Here is a 15,956-nt window from a genome sequence, read left to right as displayed (position 1 = left end):
CCAAATTTGCGTGGGTGTCCTTCGGGTGTTTTCCTTTCCATCTTGTGAGTTACCCTGCTAATGCCTTGTGCGAATATAAATGGTCATTGTTTAAACACCAAAATACACAATTTTCCAATAATGACCCACTTTGTTGGTTGACTGATCAGTGGAAATACAAGATAACAATAAAACAGTACGAGTGAGAAAATGTGAATAAAAGAAAACTTCAACCCTAATCACCGAATCGTTGGCAAGACTAGTGGTTACTTGCTGTGTGTTACAAGGATACTAAAATGTATTTCACTGTACTCGTACACCAAAAGCGTTTGGGGGCACTTTACATGGTAAAAACAAAAACACATAAAAGAGAAAATCATTAGAGTAATAAATACAGAAATAAACGTGAAAAAAGAAGGGGAGGGTGTTCACTTCATTACATTGAACGCAACTGAACTGTCAGCAAGATCCTACCCGGATCTGTTCATAACGAATCAGATGAAATTTATTTTATTATTTTATAATATTTATAATATTATTTATTTAAATTATTCATGATTTTAAACTTGAACATTTTTTTTGTAGTTGGAATTGCATGTGAAAAAAAAACAGAAGTAAAACTGAAATACACACTCAAAAAAATGTCAAGAGTATTTTGTAAAGAAACATATTTGCACAGTTGCGATATACCTTTAAAAATGGCGCAAGGGCCGGAACGTCAACCAATCACATGTTCCGGACCTTGTGGGATAATTCCAGGAAGTGCAGTAACGTCGATTTGTCTAGGGTTCAGAATAGCTTTGACTATGTTCTGTGGGCAGCTGTAGTTTGAGAAAGCATACCTTTAAGAAATGCAATATCACATTATTATTGCAATGACAATTTGGTTCACAGCATATGTGGACTCAAGGAAAATAAGAGGAATTTCCCTGGCATGTAAGTGATTTCAGCAAAGAATCCCTTTTAATGCGCTGTTTTCCCCGAAATAAAAAAAGCACCCATACAGAAACAATGCCATCACAGTAACAAAAGGCGTTGGAAATCCGAAATTAAATATTACTCCTAAATAGTTAGTTTAATTTGTTCTCAGTATTGCAATGCGGATGCAGCAATGCTAATGCAGTAATGTGACCGCTTGCTCTGAAAAGCACTCTGCATAGTTGAACACAGGCGTCAGACTAGCAGGTATTAATGGATTTGGTTTATTTTGTTACGTTTATGATAATAAACGTTGTTCGCGAGTGTGCCAGGTATTAACAAAATCATCGGCAAAATGTAGTAGTGTAGAGTGTATTTGAAATAAAAAAAACAATAACAAAAACTTTAAAAACATTTTAGAATTTATTAAATAAATATTATTAGCAACTTCAGGTTATGCCGTTCTCAATGTAGACGTTTTCTAACATATTTAAGCTGCCTTTGATAACACAATCCTAAGGTGGTGGTGCTCAAGCATCTACACATTTATAAGTATGACTGTAGACTAGCTGTAATGCTAAGTGGTTGTGTGTAACGATATTTGTTGTGCCATTCATTTCTAGAATTGAATTCAATAAAGTATAATCGTTCCTCAACACATTAGGACTGCTAAAACACCATATGAAACTCACAGCAGATTTGATACTGACTGTACAAGCCTTTTTTAGTTCTGTGGAAATGAAGTAATAGCTACTGTCTGTATTGCAAACCTTCCATATGGTACTTTTATTATTTAATATATACAGTATATGTTTGAAAATAAGTTCTCGGATTTATGTTTGTACCTTATTTAAATGGGATGTAGGTCAAAATCATGTAACTCAAGCATACTGTACAGCAATCATCTCCAATTTAATCAGCCAACTCTAAAATGAGTGCATTTCCTCATCTGCACAATAAGCAGTTTCATTGTTAGCCTTAGTCATTTGCAACAGTGGCCTCTGTGCTTTTTTTAGTTTTGCATGCCTTTTTGAAGAGTTTAAATCTTATCTGGTGTAATCTAAACAATTCTGAATGGCAAGTCCTTTGCATTTTTTTCCATATTTCAAAATATAATGTTTGCTTGAGCATCATTATTACATGATAGACTGTGCAAGCATGAACATTTTCAAGTTGATAGAAATAAAAATATCCTGAGGAATCTGATAACTGATTTTTTTTAAATATAGATTATATTATCATTAGCATGAGAACATCCATACAATTTTTTAAAAAAATTTCCATCTTTTCTCAAAATTGGACTTTTCAGCATCAACCAATACTATCTTTATTATTCCTTTGTAGATCGGAGGTTTTACAAAGAGAAAACATCTTTTCTGTGCATTGATGGTTCAAAGCTCATTCCCTTTGACCAAGTGAATGATGACTATTGTGACTGCCCTGATGGCTCAGATGAACCAGGTGACTATCTGTGATTATGCTAAATTATGTTAAATCTGAAGATGCAACAACAGTTGTTGATTCATAAGCTATTTCAAGCATAGTGATGTTAAGCTATTTCAGTTAAGTGTTTGCTTTCAAGTAGAGTCATAAACTAATTTTATGTTTATAGTAAACTAAGACAGACAAGTCTGACTTTAGATAATAACTAAAATGACAGAAACACTGCATGTCTGGGAATGCAACACTCATATCATGTGAAGACCAAGTGTTTAAACCTGAAATAACTCTTAACAGTTAATTTCTTTATGCAGTATCGTACTTTAAATCCTAAAGTGCTTTCCATGGAGGAGGAAACTCATATAATTCATTCCTGAGAACTCCGTCGTGGGTGACATGCAGTAGCCATCATGTGACATTATTCCCTTTATCTATATGGTTAGGTGGATAAATGTCAACTACAGAAATTGCTTCATAGTTGAAACAGTGGGAAAATTTAGGTAGGCTAGATTGTGCCAGCCAAGGTGGAATTTAGCCAGTGTAACAGGGATAACACCCCTATTCTTTTTAACAGTGTCTTGGGATCTTTAATAACCACATACTGTAGTCAGGACATCAGTTTAATGTCAACACTTGCAGCTTCACTGTGTCCCCATTAAGATTGTTTTTGATGAATGTGAGATTCATCACATACAAAGAAATCTCTGTTAAGCACTCAAAATGTTTTTCCATATTGTTCCCAAAAGGATTGTCAGAGGTACTGAATGTGGAATACTGTCCATGTGACTGTGCTTCCATGTATGGGATGTGCAAGCATGCAAAATTGGTTGTTATTAGCATTCTTGATTGGCACTACTGGTATTTTAATTTAATTTATTAATTTTAAGCTACTCTTTGTAAATCCATAAGCTTTAGAAGCATGAAATGCTTTTATTTTGCATTCTTGAACTTAAATTGATATCCCATCTCTGTTTTAAAATTAGGTCATTTCATTTTCAGAAGTATTATCATGGCTTAAATCTTAAATGTCTTAATATTGCAGCCATTTAATTAACCTAGAAACATTTTGTTTTCTTTTAATGCACAGGGTCATGCAAAATTGCCCCCCCCCCCCCACCAATGATATTCCATGTTGTTGAGTTACAAATCATTTATACTTATTTTTTACAGTGAATATTTTTTTATCTAAACTTGAAAACTCAGAACACTTCACAAAGATGAAGAGAAACCAGAACAACTGCAAATTTTCACTGCAGAGATACTAATCTTTTTATATAAATGTCCTCTATGTTTCATTTTCTTGTAAAAATAATGTCAGTTATTATTTTATTACATTTACTGGACATTTACTTAAGAAATGTTTGTGTAATTTTAAATAACAGGAACAGTTTAAAAAGTAGCCTGTTGCTCTTCCCATGTGCCGAAAGTCCTCTTTTAGAATAATACTGCCATCTTCAGTTGCATTACAGTATTGGAAATGTATTTTTAAGGATGTTTCTATTCTAGTTACATCGCCAATATTGGGAGTCACAAATCCTCTTTCTTCTTAGGAAGATTACATAATGTCTGAGCACCTACTGTATATTAAAATTTAGATACTTCTGCAAGGTTAATGTGGACACAAAGCTCAAAGACATTTGCTTGGCTTGCAGTCAGTTATGTTAAAGCTAGCCTCACTGAATCATAAGACTGAACAGAAGAAGATCCAGGAATTGGTGTAGAAACATTCATTGTCACTTGTTATTTACAAGACCAGAACTGAGAGGCAGGTTTTGTTAATTACGAATAATGTCAGGCATGTTCAAAGGAATAATGCAGATAACATAGAGGCCAGCACAGCATCCTTTATTAATTTACGTCTTTGCATGTAAAGGAAATAGACCTTAAACTCTTACCCCTATCAAAATTACAGTTAAATGTTACAACATCCTTATACTCAAAAGCCTCCTAGTGCCATTTGGCTTAGTCAGAAAACAGTAATGTAACAAAAAATAATGCAGAGTGTTTTAGATGTATACTTTATTTTTAAGTACTTTTTGGAATTAAATTTTATCAGGATAGAGTCTAACTAATCTTCACATTGCATTGAATGATAAACATTTGTATCTTGTTGTCCACCCACATCTGTAAACGTTGAGGCTGTGCTTTGTTATTACTGTGTTTCCAAAATGAATTTACCTATTCTCAACCCCTCATTGTCATCGATGATTCCTAAATCCTGACCAGGTTCAGAATAGGACAGTGAGCTACAGGTGGGTGATTTAAAGCACAACATTTAAGATTTTTCTGTTTAAAATGCTTTACTCTTTCACAGGTACTGCGGCATGTTCCAATGGGCGGTTTTATTGCACTAATCTTGGTTTCCGTCCCCATTACATCCCTTCATCAAGAGTTAATGATGGAATCTGTGGTAAGGAAGTCCCTTTCTTTCTCGATATGTTAGTGGTAATGATTTTTGTTATTAAACTCTTTTTAAATTTTTGCTCTTATTTGTTTTTGTCTTACAGTATGTTAAAGTAGTTCAAGTAGCCGGCTGCGTCAGCATGCGTAGGCTGCAAAGGAACAAGTGCCGAAAAGAGAAGAAAAGATCACAACGTTTCGACTGTGGAGCCTTCTTCGGGTGTGTGCCTTCTTTGTGTTGAGCCTTCTTTCCACACCCGAAGAAAGCTCCACAGCCGAAAAGTTGTTTCTTTTCCTTTCAGCATGGAATAAGCCTTTACTTGTTCCCCTATAGTATGTTATTTGAGCTTTCATATTACTCAAGAAGTTACACCCGAAAATGTACTTTGCATTGACCTATAAACATAGTCATAATTCGGTTGGAGAAGACTTATTGTGGTGCGGCACTGTGGCACAGCGGTTAGCATTGCCTCGCAGAAGTGGAGCCACGGGTTCAATTCCAGACCTGGGGTGCTTCTGCTTGAAGTTTACGTGATCTCCCTTTGTTTGCATTGGTTTCCCCTGGATGTTCTGGTTTCCTACCACAGTTCCCAAAGTCCAAAAACATACTGGTAGATTAATTGGCACCTGGGAAAACTGGCCTTAGGTGTGAGTGTGTGTGTGTCTTTGTGTCTGTGTGTCTTGCCCTGTGATAAACTGGCATCCCATCCAGTTGGTACCCTGCCTTCTGACCATTGTTTTCCGGGACAGGATTCAGCTCCCACATGACCCTGCATTAGAAGAAGTGGTTAAAAAATAGAAGGAGGCATGGATATATTCACGAAGAAATGCACTTCTCCTCCTGTATGAACCATGTGAAATTAAAAATACTGATATGCAAATTCATGAAAAAAACATGAAAATTCATAATCATTATTTAAAGAAATATAAATCCATAGAACATGAAACAACATAAAGCAATACATATTTTTGTTCTTAAAGCTTTATTGGAACAATATAATTCATTAACAAAATTAATCACACAGTTATATGAATAATTGTTCTCTAATTGTCTGTGTGTAATTGTTGCAGGCAAACATTGACATTTTATTTAATTTTTAATGTAATGGAAAAGACAAAATAAGTTTGATTATAAATTGAAAACAAACCAAGATCTAATGTTATAAAAATAAAGGAAAAGGTCACAAAGGTCAAAGAATGTTTCTTATACCTTAAAGTGCATTTGTACATTTTCAGTGCTTCTAGTTTCTAGGATGTATGGGGTTTATGAACAAATTAAAAATGCTGCCAAGGCCTTTATAAGATCATAATGAGTTTTTTTAGAAGTGCAGGCAAAAAACTTTACACTAATCCACACTCCGATTCAACATGGCGCTGGAGAGTGGAGTTGTGTTGCAAGTTGGCATAAGCATCTCATTACACTTGTGAATATGACAAATAAACTGAACTGAATGTGGGAGATTAGGTGAAACACTGGACCTGTAAAAGCAGCAAAATGAATTGTTACTGTACAGTAGGTCAGTAAAAATTCTAGACAAAATTCAAAATGCTTTCTGAATTGTTTGGCAACTGGGAAGTCAATGAATAAGGCCAATATGCAGTAATTCACTATAGTTTCTGTTTTGTTGTTTAATTTTCTTTTTGAGTTTCCCTAGTGATGCAGTTTTACTACTTTATTACATTGCATCTTTGCCCTTAAAATGAAAATTGGTTATGCTTGAATGTTTTTTTTTTCCAAATAAGGAGTCCAGGTTTGATTTACACCATATTCTAAGGATTAAGAAATCATCAAAGTCAAAAAGATTATCTGTCAAAGTGTTATCGTCCGAATGAGATTAGACAGAGCTGCTAAATAAAATGTATGTATTATAACTTCTAAGTCTACTTAAGTGTTTTACTAGAACTACAATCTACCCTTGTATAAAATACAGTATAAAACCAGTCTTTCCTAGATAAATTCTTTACTTTTTCAGCATTTACAGGGGTATTAATCAATTTTTATTTAGCTGTTATTTATTTAGCTTTATTTAGCTGCGGTTTGTAGGTTTAAATTTTGGTAGGGATGCGGCCTTGGTACCCTCGTTCCAGGTACTTCACTCAGATTGCTGCAGTAAACATGCAGTTAATGTTAGCAAAAACTAAATAAAATAAAAAAAAACTGAAATATGTTGTTTACTTAATTCAGACCTGTGAACTCTGCATCAGCAGCAGAAATTACAGCTGAAAGCCTGTATGCAATTGATAAAATGAATTAGTTTTACAAATGAATTAAAATTTACAATAATTCTCTTTGCGAAACAATTTCTTTCCAGATGAATTCGGTATATCAGCTAGAATGGCAAAAAAAAAACCCAAAGATTGGCTTGAGATAATTTATTTTAAATTTTAAAAATTGCTTTATTAAAACGCAAAAATGATATAATGGATGCCCCAAACACTTATTTATTCATATGTTCTTAAACATTAAAGATGTCATTGTTGTATGTTTTACCAAACTCAACAATTGGTTTTATAGTTTTTTTTTAAAGAAACATCCTGAAATGGCTAGTAAACCTCATTTTCTAACAGAACCTGTTCTCTTTATTTCAAGATATTAATATGAAACTACCTCAAAACATATTTTTCTTTTAAAGCCACATCTCATACCAAATCTTTTTTCATAGGCTGGCATCCTTTCAGATCAGCATGCAATAATGATTGCAATCAGACTGACAGCTTTCATAACACTCTGTCACAGATTCATATAGACCTATCTCGTAGTTAGTAGGAATTGCTTTTGACAGCTCTTTGCAGGTTTGCATTCTTTTCTGGCTGCTGTCTTCGAAACAGAGCCCCTTAGAGCTACTGCAGTTTGTCTCAATGTATCCATCATTCCCGATAACTTTCATGGATTTCAGCAAAGCTAACAATGAAGATTTTTCTATAACTAAAATCATTTTGTAAATTCAAAATTTTTCCTATCTATAATGTTTCGGGAACGTGAATCAGGTTTGACCTTTTCACCAGAGTTTCGAAATGGAACCTTTTTATGAATTTAATTCTGCCTTTCATGTCAAAGTTGAAGTCAGCTGCCAGTGACAGTTGTTTTGCCCTTATTACAGCACATAAGTGTGACATAACTAACTTTGACCTATATGTATAACTTTCAAGATTCAGCTTTCAGGATTGTGGTGGCTTTTTGAGAGCATGCATTTGGTCAGAATGTTTTAATATCCAGAGTCATAAGTCATGCGAACTGCATGGGCTTTAGACATTACTATAACCCTGAAAGGTGTAAATTTGAATATTTATGGTTTTTGCAGTAATATCCGTTTGTTCTGTTTTTTGCCCTTGTTCTTTTTGCCTCTGTGTGATTTAATCATTGATAGAGGCTTTTAACACACTAGATTTTTGTTTTCTCGCTTTTCTTAATGACAGATTGCTGTGATGCCTCTGATGAATATAACAGCCAAACACATTGCCCCAGTACATGCAGGTCAGTGATAATAAGTGGCTGTGAACATACTTATCTTGGCACTATGTAACTACAGTATCAACAAAAAAGCTTCCAGAGGAAAGGCGAATTATAGTCATGCATTCTGCTCTTTGAAGATTTGATTATTAGCTGGATGCATTTTCTAAAGTTTTTTCTGTTTACAAATTGCTAACAAATAGTTTCAATAACTTTTGATATACTTTATCTATGAGAGAAACTAAACAAAGGCTATTAATGAGCTCAAATTGGAGGTAATGTAAGACTCTTGACAGTTGTCTAGTTATTTTTTAGAGTGCAGAGTACTTGTATACTGCATATCAAGTAACTTGGTTACTTCTTGTCTTGGAGAACCATAGTCTAATCAGTTTTATCGATCGCTCTCAAATCATCATTTTGTAACCACTTGGAGCAATTTGGTTTATAGCACTTATATATTAGTTTTACTAAAGTACTTAAGACCTTTCATAAAATTAAAAACAGGTGTTGATTATCTCTTAGACCACAGTGGCCATTCCTAACGTTCAGTAGATGAACCAGTGAACTTACTAAATTGGTCCACTTATGGTATATATTAATATATTTTTTTCACATGTATCTAAAAGTGCTTGTTATAGGGGAAAAAGTTTTCTCCTTTACTTTTATGACCCATGCATTGTGCAATGATCAGTGTTTTTAGAGATACAGTATGCATGTGAGGTCAAATTAATTAGGATTCCAGAACTGCAGAGTAAATGTTTTCTACTACTGTATATATTGTGTTACAGAATGATATCAGATTTGAAAACCATTCTGGCTTTAAGTCTGTTTTGGGATTTTCAGAGCTTTGCTTGCTCACCAGTTGTAACTACACATTTTACCACAAGAGGGCACTTTTTCACTGTACATGAGAAATACTGTCCATGGCTGTTGTTTATCTCACACAGCCCCCATTTGTAAACACTGCTTCATAAAGATACACATCGCCCAAAACCCAATTACTCACTTCATATGCAAGATATTTTTACATTAAAAATGCAATTATATGAAATTGTTCATAAATTGACCATTAATCCTTTACTGGAAAAAATAAGGGAATGGAGATAATATAAGAAATAGTGAAATTTCTGGCACATATTTATCAAATTTATATCCTATTTATATCCAAATTTATATCCTACAAATCTAAATTAATTTCAAATTACTCATGGGACTGAGTTATCTGACAGCTAATATATATTCTTCACTTTAGAATCTCTTAAATACTTTAACTCACTAAAATATTTAACCAATTGATATATATATATATTAGACCTTAACTTTTTATTGGTTTACTAGCTCAACTGTAATTGACTTTAACCTTTATTAAATGTTTGGTGCAATTAGTATTTGTCAGTCACATAAGATGTATTAATTTTAACTTAAAACAATACATAAAATACTAATTAAATTAATTTAAATGCCAGCACCGCTTTTGAGCGCAGTGATTAGATTAAAGAAAATGGGATTGCCTGCAAATCTGAAAAATTTTGGATTAGACATGTATAGTGGAGAAAAATACAAGTGTCAGTTCAGCCTGCTCCAAAGGCAGTACACATGAAAACAAACATATTACTTCCTGGTATAAGAAGAATTTCATACCTTTAAAATTAATCTTATAGTTTGAAGCAGAGATGATTACATAGGACTTCATTGGGGGCATTTACAATCCTGAAATAAAACGGACAAAATTGTTTTTGTCAAAGCCACTCAATAGGATGTTCTCATCAGCTCAATACAAGGAACAAGGAATACAAGTGTAATGCTTACAATATTTAAGGGGTCTGGAACAAACACCTTAGTCATGTTCGGATCTTTTAAGACATGATAATGTGATATTCTTTCATCTTTAAGATACTGAGAAACAAGATTGAGTAGTTGGCTTTCTCTTACAGTTCTGAGATAAAGTTTGTGAACCCTTTGGAATTATCTTGATTTCTGCATGAATGGCTCCTAAAATGTGATCTGATCTTCATCTAAGTCATAATAACAAATAAAGACAGTCTTATTTAACAACAACACACACAACATTTTACATTACCATATCTTTATTGAACAAATGGTTTAAACAATCAAGGTTTTAACACAAAACAGCATATCCACTAATAACACAGGAATTAAGCTTAATTTCTTAATGCAATTTGTAGTCCCAAATATTATATGAGGAATGTAGTATACAGTATCTTTGGCATTCAGTTGCATAATATGGGAGTAACTGGGAGTAGTGGAAATTGGTTATAGAACTGTGATAAATAATATTAAAAGGAGAAAATATCCTCTATGGAATGTAATTCTGATGTTAAGTATGTCTCACTTTTTATAGTACAGTTTTCTTGAAAGGAAGATTAATCTGAAGATTCTAGCACTTAAATCTATATTCTGAGCTCAGTCGAACCTACAGTCGAATCACAACTCTGACTGATGATGCATGTAGAGCATTTCTCACTTTTGCAAGATATACAGTAGGTTGAGACTGTGTTAAACTAAATTAAAATAATTCCAGGAGTTTGAGAACAACCAAACCTTGAAATAATGACATACTATAAAAATGAAAAAATGCTTTTGAAATCTGTGATGAATAGTTATCAGGTTAATGTTTTAATGTATAGATGTAAGAATAAAAAAAAATCTTTTGCACATTTCCGATATCCTGCTTCTACAACAGTTAAAAATCTGAATACTGTAGTCAGCCTTTTGTTTTTGCACTTGTACAATGGAAAAATACATTGTGAAAAGGTGTGGAGACATTGTTGGTGTATTGCAAGGCTTAATTAAAAATCACTGATATCTAGACATTGAAGTATTAAAACTCAAATGACGTAAATACAGACAATACCAATCATTTCTTATTCAGATTTTGTTTTTCTATTCTATCAGCTACAAAATGTGATTATTAGAAGGTAACAAAAGAGTCCATTATGTCAGAAAGTTACTTTATCTCCTGCTTGAATTAAAGTCAGCTTAATCTTTCATACGGCCCTGTTCTCTAATTTAATACTTTTCAGATGTTTTCCTGTACCTTTTACTTCAGAAACAATGTACCTGATTGCTGTCATATGCGTTGACAAGAACTGTTTTCTCCGATAGCTATAAAAATTGCTTACGTTCAGAATCCTCTTCCTTTTCTTAATTTATTTTTTCGATGGCTCGGAGCTGGCTCCTAAATGAAATGCAACCTCCTGTGAGGAGAAAGATTGCCTGCAATTTCATGTACAGAACAGTAATGACAGATTGTATCTTTTAGAAAACTGGGTCAGAGGCAAAGAGCTGAAGTAGAAAATCAGATAAGAAGTGTGAATGAAGGACTACACTTGAAGCAACAGCTAATCAAGGACGGAATTAACATGTGGCACGAGAAACAGGTAGATGATGGCAATCTTTTTTTCCTACTTTTCAACCCTTCTTTTCTATTCTTATTTTAGGATGAGCAAGTCATCTTTCTGAATCTGTTTTAATTAAAACAGACTCTTCAAAGAGTAGCTCAAATCAATTGGACTTTTCCTGCTGTTTTCCTGACTTGTTTATCTTAAATGTGTTCTGTGTGTGATTGTTCATTGGTATTTCAGATATGGTTTTTGTTTGGCATGGTAGGTAACTCCTAGACATAAGACACATAATCACTTTTTTTCAAAGTGCTAGGGAGTGTCTGGAAATCACATTAAGTTGGTATCATAATGAAAACAAACCGTCTCTCATAAGGATACTAATTCTTAATCCTGATAGGCTACTTTATCGTATTCCCTCTTATACTGGTTAAATCTGTTTTCAGAGCATTTTATATTGGAATAGTTAGAAACCATGTGGAAAATGGCAAAAAAATACAGCGTTTAGTTAACCCTTCTCTGAAAATCTATCTCGAGGGAAGGTAATCCATATAAACACACAAAACATCTTTACCAATAATGTCATATTCACTACTTTTTTTTCTACTGTTTGTGTGAGGATTGAAATAGCAGATTTTTCTGTGCTGGAGATCTGTTATTTTCTATTCCAAGGTCTCGTGTTTGGTATAGTTTTTAGAGATGTTAAAATTTTCTAGAGTTGCTAAAGCAGCATCTGCTAGTGTTATTTATTCTGAGGACACAGTTTAGAGTACATGACTGTAGTAATTTACAGGGCAAGTTTATATCCACTGTGTCACCAAACCAAAAAAATGGAGTTCTGGAATTCTGATGACATCCTGTAACATTGTTTTCTGGGAAATCCATCCATTCAGGATCATGGAGGAGCTGGAGCTCATCTCAACAAGCAAGGGTGCAAAACAGGGTACACCATTGATGGGATGCCACTGGGAGACACACAGACTCACACCTACCAGTTTTCCCAGAAAAAGAGAATGGGACTAAATCAGTCATTTCCTCAGGAATCCTACCAACACAGGGCAGACGTGAACAGTTACAAATGATAATTTGTCTGCACAACACATGGATAAGGACATGGTGTGCAGAAGAAGGCTTCTGCTTTCTGGGCCACGGGAAGTATCCCATGAATAATGGCCATCAATGAAAACATGATGAATTACACAGTGGGCACCAGCTGTCATGGGCAAGAATCCATGAATAAATACAGAAAATTAAACTAGAATGAAAAGAGAGAGAAACCAAAGAAAATAAAAAAGTTACATGGAGAGCAAACACCATGGAAGAACCAAAGGGGGAAAAAAAAATGAATGATCAGATAATTAAGTTTTTATACCTACAGCAATGCTTGGAGAATCAGAAACAGATTAGATGAGATAGAAGCTACCGCATTAGCAGGTAATTGTGACGTTACTGGAATCACAGAAATAATGATGGAGAAGAGTGTAAAATAAGTGGAAGCGGTCTGTTCTGGAAAGAAAGAAAAGAGTGAAGTGGGGGAAGTGCAGCATTATACAGTGGCTATCATAAGTATACTTTTTCATATTTACTGTTACAATGTAGACTCACAATGTATTTATTTGGGTAAAAAACTCTATAACGTCAAAGTGAAAACAAAATTCTACAGATCCTCCTTAATTAATTCTAAATATAAAACACAAATTAATGGATTGCTTAAGTATTCATCCCCATTACTAAGATACCTAAATAGGCTCTGGTACAATGAATTGTCCTTAGAAGTCTTATATTTTGTTGAATGGAGTCCACTTGTGTGAAATTAGGGTGTTTCACACAAGTTCAGGATAAATACACCTACAGTATCTCTGTGGGGTCCCACAGAGCTGATTAGTACAGCTGCCAACACAAATTACATCATGAAGACAAAGGAACCTCAGTATAGTATGTAAGGCATATGACATTACATGTATTATTATACACAATACACAACAAGGTATGCATCAAATGCTTCCTATATAGTATTTGTATGCTTTCATATGAAATGGAGGCACTGACTGTCTTATTGAAATATATCTTAAAAAAGAAAAATACAGAGAAACTGTTACCTCTCATAATAACTGAAATTTATCAAAGTGTGAAAAAGGACATATTTTGCTAGTCTTTCTCTGGGTAGTCCTCAGTGCACATTTAGGACTTCATAATTATTTTATGCCATCAGTCTGTAATCTGTAAGCCAAATCACATTTTCTTGAATTATTTTTTTCATCTCCACACCAGTTTTCTATGTAGAATCAGTTTTCTGATTCTGATTCTATATTTTGTTTCTATATTTTATTTTATATTTTTATATTCAGTATTCTGATTATGTTTTATTCTGTGAAAAGCCATACATAATGGTATGTTGATCATAACCGTGACAGCTGTCAATCAATTCATTAGTCCTGGTTTCAGTTTTGCACTGGGCTCTTTCTGTGTGAAGGTTATTCATCCATGTTGTCTTCATTTGGTTTGTCTGGGTACTCTGGTTACCTCCCACCTCCCCAAACCATGATAACTGGATCAACAGCTGCCTCTAAATTACCCTCTGCATGCATGTATGAGTGTCCCTTGTACTTTACAGATAGAATAAAGAAAATATACAGATGTTAGAAGTTAAAGAAATTATTTGATATCATGCCTCTATATCTTTTCTCATCTCTCAATGAGAAAAGTTGAGGCTGTCAATATGCTGATTTGGGTATACATTTAATATTTAAAACTTTAATTGTATAAAAAAATATACATATGTATTACTTCTCCTAATGACACAGAGGTTATGAATTTTCTAATCACAGTTTTGGTTCTCTCTTTCAAATTGTCAAGCTTTAGAGCAAAACACTTTTAGGAGGTTAGAGGTGAAATGAAGAAGAGAAATTACAAAATGAGAATAATCTGCAGTTAAAATTTTTCTATAGAAACTGTTTTTATGCCACTGTGTGGCACTGTGTAAATGACAAAATCCTTTTTTCCCCTCACACATTAAAGTAAGCATGACTATCATATACAGTAATAGGTACAATTAATCATTTTTACCACTGAATACATAAACATAGAATATATCAGATAGTGTGTCCCAGAAAGGTAGTCATCCTTTGCAAAACTACATTTTTACAGATTCTCTCATTACATTATCAAAATGGGTTTCTGAGAGGTGAATTTATATATGCTGTTTTGTTGAACTGTGTGGCAGTAACACGGCTTGACACCATGTGTTTCAATTGGCTGCTATTACAGTATCCTATGTTTATTTGCCTCTTAGACCGTAACTGCTATTCCCCCTGCCTGTTCTAAGAATGAGCTAAAAAGTGGTTTCCACTACTGAAAGCCAACAATCTAAAGTATGTTTTCATCAAACAATGGCAATTGTATTGTTACCTATAGTAGACTTTGTATTGAAGAAACACAACTAAAGTACCATTTACTTTCAGAATGCTACTGCAGATTCTGCTGTTTATTATAGCTTATTATCTTTTAAAAAAAGCTTAACTTTTTTGTGAATGTTGACTTGATATGGCTGTGGAATTGTCAAAAAATACTAATGCTAGGAATCAGCACTGCATTTCTCTTTGAATAAATTATCAGTTCCTAATGGTCTGGAGGAAGTGCTACATGTAACTGTGTTATAAAGAAAATATGTGTTTAATGTGAGATGTATTATGGAACACTATAAATCACGATACCTTACAACCATTCATGGACAGATGTGTATTTGGAATAACCTTTATAAATACAGAATATTCCTTCACAATACAAAAAATCCATTTTGACAGTCCATTGCAGTATCAGAGCTTTATCGTTTTCCTGTCACTGAATTTCAGACGCCTATTGTGTGAGAGTTTACCTGGAAGGAGAATAAAACGAGCTAATCTATTATCTCTTATAGACGTCTTATAGAAAGCCTGGAGTTTTACAGGGAAGATGCTGTATATCTTTGTGTCTCCCATCATTCCTCATCAGCCTCAGGATAGCTATGATTGGCTAAATAAAAAATGTTGTTGCTGCAGATTTTTTTTGTAAACTTGAAACAGAAATTGTGTACATTAAGGCTTTTGAATTACAAATCTGTACTAAAAGCTCTGTATTTAGCATACTTATTTACATGTAGAGATTATGAGGTTACATTGATGAGAAAAAGCAGTTGGCAAGTTTGTTCATTCTTTAGATAATTGCAGTGCAGTTGTTCTTGTTGATTCTCAATAAACATATTGAACACAATTTTTATGTCATGTGTTTTATAATTAACTTACGTTTTACATGTTACAGAGAGGAGGCAATGTTTACACAGACAACAATAACAGCAGATAACCTCACCAACACTGGGCTAATTTGAATCCTCTTACAGGTAATTTACGGAATTGAATGCATGTCATTTC

At 33.8% G+C, this 15,956-nt stretch overlaps 1 protein-coding gene across 1 annotated transcript in view; it reads left to right on the top strand.

Annotated features, from left to right (window-relative positions):
- Nucleotides 1–730: 730 nt before the first annotated feature.
- The window catches only part of LOC148840666 (glucosidase 2 subunit beta-like), a 220,523-nt gene continuing 205,297 nt past the window's right edge, over nt 731–15,956 (top strand). The window contains exons 1-5 of the mRNA XM_088915225.1: nt 731–915; nt 2,242–2,358; nt 4,652–4,747; nt 8,155–8,212; nt 11,472–11,589. Of these exons, the coding sequence (XP_088771351.1) occupies nt 831–915; nt 2,242–2,358; nt 4,652–4,747; nt 8,155–8,212; nt 11,472–11,589 (474 nt within the window). The 5' untranslated portion in view covers nt 731–830. The remainder of the gene's footprint in view (nt 916–2,241; nt 2,359–4,651; nt 4,748–8,154; nt 8,213–11,471; nt 11,590–15,956) is intronic.

This window comes from Atractosteus spatula, chromosome 1 (genome assembly GCF_055471065.1).
Source record: "Atractosteus spatula isolate fAtrSpa1 chromosome 1, fAtrSpa1.hap1, whole genome shotgun sequence".
In the NCBI taxonomy this organism is placed as follows: domain Eukaryota; kingdom Metazoa; phylum Chordata; class Actinopteri; order Semionotiformes; family Lepisosteidae; genus Atractosteus; species Atractosteus spatula.
This window is presented reverse-complemented; position numbering and strand designations above follow the sequence as displayed.